At 56.4% G+C, this 7,277-nt stretch overlaps 1 protein-coding gene across 2 annotated transcripts; it reads left to right on the top strand.

Moving 5' to 3' along the window:
* Positions 1–557: 557 nt before the first annotated feature.
* On the top strand, positions 558–6,571 carry LOC102773327 (zinc finger protein 135). 2 transcript variants are annotated; one of them, XM_015560808.1, is made up of 4 exons: positions 558–850; positions 1,335–1,419; positions 1,537–1,663; positions 4,686–6,571. In XM_015560808.1, the coding sequence occupies exons 2-4, from the start codon at positions 1,387–1,389 to the stop codon at positions 4,940–4,942; spliced, it is 417 nt and encodes a 138-aa protein (XP_015416294.1). In that variant the 5' UTR covers positions 558–850; positions 1,335–1,386; the 3' UTR covers positions 4,943–6,571. The 2 variants fall into 2 exon arrangements, with proteins under 2 accessions (XP_015416294.1, XP_015416292.1); XM_015560806.1 differs by having other exon boundaries at positions 558–1,419.
* The last annotated feature ends 706 nt before the right edge of the window (positions 6,572–7,277 follow it).

Raw genomic sequence — 7,277 nt, forward strand, 5'->3', positions numbered from 1 at the left:
TCACCGGTAGGGCTTTAATATATCTATTTTTTATAGATTTCAGAGAGGAAGGGAGAGAGAGAGAAAAAAAAACATCGATGATGAGAATAACTCAGGGCTGCCTCCCGCAGGCCCCACACTGGGGACGGAGGCCGCGACCCAGGTTCAGGTTCCTAGGTCGATGCTCAGCCACTGAGCCATTTAAAAAAAAAGAAGGAAAAAAATCAATGATGAGAATAACTGATGGCTGCCTCCCACATGCCCCACACGGGGATGGAGCCCGTAACCAGACATGTGCCCTGACCCAGACGAACCGTGACCTCCTGGTTCATAGGTCACTGCTAGGGATGGAGCCCGCCCGTAACCAGGCATGTGCCCTGACCCAGACGAACCGTGACCCCCTGGTTCATAGGTCACTGCTTAACCACTGAGCCACACCGGTAGGGCTTTAATATATATATTTTTTATAGATTTCAGAGAGGAAGGGAGAGAGAGAGAAAAAAAAAAACATCGACGATGAGAAAAACTAAGGGCTGCCTCCCGCAGGCCCCACACTGGGGACGGAGGCCGCGACCCAGGTTCAGGTTCCTAGGTCGATGCTCAGCCACTGAGCCACGCCAGACGGGCGTTCAACCACGTACCCAGATGTCCCAGATGCCAAGCCCCATCTCATGCCCGAGAGCATCTGCGTAGACCCAACATAGCCTCTGCCCCCGGCAGGGCGTGGAGTGGGGGTTGTCCGGGAGATGATTTTAAAAAGCCGTACACACTTCACAGCCAACTAGCTCCCATCCAGAACACTCAGTGAGGACAACACAGAACAAACACACGAGGCAGAATCCGGACGCACAGTCAGGGCCGCCAAGGGCAGGTACGAACACGAGGGAAATGCATCCGACCTGGGGCCTGACTTCATTCTGGCCAATCGGACGGGGTCCAGCTTGTCGCATCACCACGCTCACTATAGGGGAGAGGGAAACTGAGGCACACCAAGCCGTGCCCAGGGAACCCAGAAAGGTCTGGCTTCCTGTCCCGATAACAGAAACAGTTGCCCCCCTGAAAGTCATCTGTGTAACCAGGCCCGAGCCCCTTGCTCACGCCGGCCCTCAGTTTTCCCGTCTTTGGAATGGGCGTGCGTACATTCGCCATCGTTCATCAGCCGTGCCCGGAACAGCTCTGGCTCACCGCCGGGGCCCAGGAAATGCCAAGCTCAGGTTCGCAGCTGTTGGGTTTGGCCTGGGTCCTGGGCTCCAGGCTCTGGCACCATAGCTCCTTCCACCTGAAGGCAGGGGTTCTGGTCCCTGGTTCCTGTCCCCACGGACACCGGCTCGGTGCCTCGCATCCTCTCCCCCGAGAACGGCCTGCAGAGCAGCCAGCCGTTCCTGCGAGAGGCCAGAGGAGGAAGGGATGGACGCTGGGCTCCTGGACACGGGGTTCCCGGTGAGTGCACCACGGCCCTCACGCTCGGGCCTCCGACGTGAGGGAACCCCTCCCCTGAGTGTCCGGCTCGGCCTTTTCCGGCTTCCCCGGTGAGGAAACTCCTGTGTGACCTTCCAGGAGCAGGTGGCCTTCGAGGACGTGGCCGTGGACCTCACGCGGGAGGAGTGGGGGCAGCTGACGCCCGCCCAGAGGACCCTGCACTGTGAGGTGATGCCGGAGACCTGGGGGCTCCTGGTCTCTGTGGGTAAGGCACCCCCTGTTCCTCACTGTCCTCCCCTGGATGGACCCCACTTCGCCTGGGTTCACGGGGGGGGGGGGGGGGTCTTGGCCTGAAGAGCAGAAAACTCATGAGCCTTGGGCCCGAGGGACCAGACTGCCTGGGTTTAGAGGGTGTCAGGCAGGATGTTCTGCCTACAAGTGACAGATCCCACCAAGAATGCCAGAGGCAGGAATCGCGGGGTAAAAGGGGCACACTGGGTCCAGAGCTGCAGAACCCCAGGTGCCGTCTTCCCGTGTGGCCCCCTCTCCCTCTGCACCTCTCTGAGTCACCTTTCACACGTGGGCCCTCTGACGGTGAAAAGACAGTTGCCAGAGTCCAAGGGGCCCAGGGAAGGCCTGTGGGCTGTCTTGTTTCAGCCACCAGGCCCCCTCCCTACTGGTCATTGTTGCCAGTGGACAGCGGGAGAGGAACTCTCACTGGGTGCCCAGATCGGGGTCACGTGTCCCCCCCAGAGCCAGAGGGGGGGTTAGGGCTGAGAGTGAGTGGAGGCAACTAGAGGCTGTTATCACCTAAGTCACTGGGGCCTGTCTGGGTTCCGGACTTAAGTCCTGAACGGGTGGAGGCGGAGTGGGCAGGGGGGTGGGAACGGCCCTGGGACACGAATGCTCTCGTCCTGGGTCTCCCCCTGAGCCGGACGGTGGCTCCTGAGGCCCCCCCTCATCTCGCTGATGCTGGAGCAGGAGGCGGGCCGTGGCTGGGGGACCGGGAGGTTCTGCAAGGTGTGTGCCCAGTGAGGTGAGGATGTGCAGGGCAGGGAGGGGCCCCCGCTCCCCACACCCCGCATCTCTCTCTTCGTATCTGCTCCCAGGTCCTGCAGAGCAACCTGACTCCTCATTCTCTCGGTGAACGTTCGCCAGGCACCGGTCTGCCACGAGGAGACCTCGCTCCTGTCTTCACCGAACATACTTATTGCTGAGGGGGAGGGGCCCAGGGTAAACAGCCGGAAAACAATAATAACCGCGAAAGGGATGATCACAGATGTGACAGCCGGTGATGGGTGGACGGAGTCGGGGAGAGGACGTGAGCAGAGAGGTGAGGGCGTCCCTCTCGAAGGAGGTGATGAGGGGGTGAAGCTGGGCCACGGGCACAGAATCCAGGCAGAGGGAACGGCAAGTGCAGAGGCCCTGGTGGTGCAGGTGGGAAGTGGGGGCCAACGTCCCCCTGGCGTCCGGCCGTGACGCGTGTAAGCAGTGACCATCGCCAGTGCCCAGGAAGGATGGACGGGTGTGGGGGGGTCACAACAGGGTCTCCCCCGCCTCAAATAAGAACCCGCCTTCACCTCGTATGTGAGCCCCCTCTTGCCGCCGTAACAAACGACCACAAATGTAGTATGTGAAGCAACACAAGTGACCTTGCAGCTCTAGAGGCCACGAGTCCAGAGGGGTCTGACCGGGCGACGTGTGAGGGGTCAGCAGCCGGCGTTCCTTCCCGAGGGTCGGAGGCCCCATGGCCGTTCCTGCCCAGCATGCAGAGGGGCACATTCCTGGGCGCGTGGCCTTGTCCATCTCCGTGTCAGCAGAGGCGGGTCAAGCCTTCACGCATCGTGTCCCCCCGCCCCCGACCTCCTGCCCCTCTGGCACCTGTAAGAACCCGTGGTGACACGGGGCCACCCCAACAATCCAGGGTGATGTCAGGTGACGGGCTAATGTCACAGATCAGCACCCTCCATTCCTTGTCCACGTGTAGAGGACAGCACACTCGGGCTGCGGGGCTGAGGACGTGGCCATCTTGGGAGACGCTGTTCTGCCAGATGCACTTGACTAGAATGTACCCCTAAGTTTTCAGTAGAGCAGCACCCATGGGAAAGGTGCCAGGTCACACCTTCTCACCAGCTCAGTGTCGCGTGGAGGCTGGGCACCTGCCACCCTGCCAGGAAGGACGGGGAGACACTGCTTGTATTTCTCGTTCAGCGTGTGTGTGGACCCCAGTTGTTGTTGGGGTACGGTGGGAAGATCCTGCCCGAGGGGTCTTCTCGCTTAGGGAAACAGACAGACTGAACCAGCTCGAAGGGCTGTCATGCACCACAACCATGTGTCAATCTCTTGTTTTTTGTTGTTGTTTTTTAAAATATATTTTATTGATTTTTTACAGAGAGGAAGGGAGAGAGATAGAGAGTTAGAAACATCGATGAGAGAGAAACATCGATCAGCTACCTCCTGCACATCTCCCACTGGGGATGTGCCCGCAGGCCAGGTACATGCCCTTGACCGGAATCGAACCCGGGACCCTTCAGTCCGCAGGCCGACGCTCTATCCACTGAGCCACACCGGTTTCGGCTGTCAATCCTCTTATAGACGGACATGTCAGCAGTTCCCACTGTGGGGATCTGATGGGCTTCTTCACATCTGCCGTGAGCGGCACAACAGGGAGGGAGGGGCCCCCGGGAGGAGACGGCCTCTGAGAAACGGGAGGGCGGAGGGTTGGAGAACCTTTGTTCTGTCACGGGCCGTTTGGATATTGATAGCGTCATTCGCAGGGCATATAAAATTACCACCTTAAAATGTAGCTGCTGTATTTGGCCACACAGTTAATTAAGTCCCCCCTAGTGCCTTGGCAGGGCCAGGCCAGGTGACTGAGCGGGCCTTTCGCAGCCTGCAGGCCACACCTCACCCGCCCTTGCTCCCCCGACGTCTGCCGCAGTACAGGCTGCGTGAACCTGTACCTGGCTGTAATTCCGCTCCCTCCAAGCCTGGGCGTCGGTGCATTTTCCCTGAAGGCTCACTCTTTTATTTCAGCACCGACTTCCTCCAAAACTCTCTGTGCAAACTCCGTCTCTACCCATTATACTAACTCAGCTTCCCGTCCTCTGAACACTCTCTTCCTTCTCTGCTTTGCAAAACCATACGGCTCAATGGTCAAGGCCACTGGTGCCTTGAACTTTTAGAAAATGTCGGTTTGATTCTTCCATTCACAGATTCACCACTAAACTTTTCCTCCCAGAATGGCGATTGCGGGACGATTCCTTTTTATTTTTATTTTTTTTCAGACTTGGAAACGAAATTGAAAACGGAACTGTCAGCTGCAAAGCAAGACGCCTCTGAGAAACCGTCCAGCCCTGTCCTGGTAGAAGGGTTCCGGTGGGACGACGGTCTGGGAAGCGCTGAGAGTGACGCCGCCGTGGGGCACCGGGAACAGAGCTGTGAGAGCCCGGATGGCCGTGGGGGGCCGGCGGCCTGCGAAGACCTCTGTTCGGCGGCAGCAGCCTGGGAATGGGCTTGGGGAAAACTGACCTCTGAGCCCTGATCGCCCAAGTCAACCCGTGACTCCTGGAGGACAAGACTCGCATGCACGGAGAATGCACAGAAAAAAGGAGAGTCCGTGCTCAAAACCGAACGCACAACAGAAAACCCACGGGAAAGAGAAAGCCTGCCGGTGTCTGGAATGTGGAAAGGCGTTTGCTCGCAGCTCTGCTCTCACTGAGCACCGCCGGACGCACACCGGGGAGAGGCCCGACGAGTGTCAGGAATGCGGGAAGGGCTTCCGAAACCGCTCGGCACTCACCAAGCACCGGAGAACTCACACGGGCGAGAAGCCCTACAGGTGCCCGCACTGTGGGGGGACCTTCAACCAAACCCCCCGCTGATCCAGCACCAGAGGACGCACATGGGCGAGAAGCCCTAGGTGTGCAGCCAATGCGGCAAGTCCTTTAGTTTCCGGTCCTCCTTCAGCCAACACGCACGAACCCACATGGGCGAGAAGCCTTATACGTGTCCCGAGTGTGGGAAAGCCTTCACCCAGGCGACACCACTGATCCAGCATCAGAGGACGCACACGGGAGAGAAGCCCTACGGGTGCCACGAGTGTGGGAAAGCCTTCAGCCACAGCTCGTCACTCCACCAGCACGAGCGGACACACACGGGGGAGAAGCTCTATGGGTGTCGTCAGTGTGGCAAGGCCCGTCCGGCAGAGCACACACCTCGGTCAGCACCAGCGGATCCACACGGGGGAGAGGCCCTATGAGTGTAATGCATGTGGCAGAGCCTTCACCCACAGCTCATCTCTCACCCAGCACCAGCGAGTCCACATGGGGGAGAAGCCCTATGCGTGTCATGCATGTGGCAGGGCCTTCGGTCAGAGCTCCCTCCTCGTAGGACACCAGAGGACCCACCCCACAGAAAAATCCTACACGTGCAACGAATGTGGGAAGTCCTTCAGGCAGAGCACTCGCCTCACTCGGCACCGGAGGAGCCACACAGGAGGAAAGCCGTACGCGTGCAGGGACAGTGGGAAGGCCTTCACACACAGCTCCTCCCTGACCAGACACCAGAGAACTCATACTGGGTCGAGGCACCTACAGGAGCTGGGCCATAGGAAGCCTTAAGCCATCGTTCAAGTCTTCCCTTCCTACACTTGACCCAGTCATACCCCTGGGTAACATCACAGACTCATGCATACACCTCCACAAATAGGAGTAGTTCACATGCCCCTCAGATCACTCTAACGTAGGGAAATGGAGGGATGATCAGTGTTGAAGACCTTCAGTGCGAGTGCCAGTCAATGCTGTATTATAGACGCCACGAAAATGAGGATGGGGAAGAGGTATTGGATCTGGGCATGACTTCACAAGAATTCACCAGCTTCCAAACTTGAGAATTTCAAAATGGTGAGACCCCCCCCAACTAATGCTGTTCATCAAAAAGAACCAAGTGCAGTGACATTTTATCTTTAATGCACGTTATATGCTCGAGTGGGGAGACGTGCTCATGAATGGTGTTGACACTGATACGCCCTGTAAACACCATGGCTGTGCCCCACACGTGAGAGTGGCATCCATGTGCAATCCCCATGCACGCAACTGACCCAGTAAGAAGTTCTGATCCGTGTGTAAAGCATTTGATCAAGGTACATGGCAGACGGCCTCACAGATCTGAATTCCATATGACAAAGTGCCAAGTGTACTGTAAACATTTTTTTTAATTTTTTTAAATATATATTTTATTGATTTTTTACAGAGAGGAAGGAAGAGAGATAGAGAGTTAGAAACATCGATCAGCTGCCTCCTGCACATCTCCCACTGTGGGTGTGCCCGCAACCCAGGTACATGCCCTTGACCGGAATCGAACCTGGGACCCTTCAGTCCGCAGGCCGATGCTCTATCTACTGAGCCAAACCAGTCTCGGCGAATTTTTTTAATTTTTGTTTGTGTGTGTGTGTGTACTGTAAACATTTTAACTAGTTTTCTGCATTAGTTTGCAATAAATATTTGTCATGGAATTGAAAACTTTTGAATAGGACAGTGGTGGCGAACCTATGACATGCGTGTCAGAGGTGACACGCGAACTCATTTTTTTTGGTTGAGGGGTGCTTGCCCCTACCGCAGTGATGGCAAACCTATGACACGCGTGTCAGAGGTGACACGCAAACTCATTTTTTTGGTTGATGTTTCCTTGTTAAATGGCATTTAAATATATAAAGTAAATATCAAAAATATAAATCTTTGTTTTACTATGGTTGCAAAGATAAAAAAATTTCTATGTGTGATACGACACCAGAGTTAAGTTCAGGTTTTTCAAAATGCTGACACGCCGAGCTCAAAAGGTTCGCCATCGCTGGAATAGGAAGTTGTGAAATGTAACTT

The sequence above is a fragment of the Myotis davidii genome, unplaced genomic scaffold (assembly GCF_000327345.1).
Source record: "Myotis davidii unplaced genomic scaffold, ASM32734v1 scaffold936, whole genome shotgun sequence".
Lineage (NCBI taxonomy): Eukaryota > Metazoa > Chordata > Mammalia > Chiroptera > Vespertilionidae > Myotis > Myotis davidii.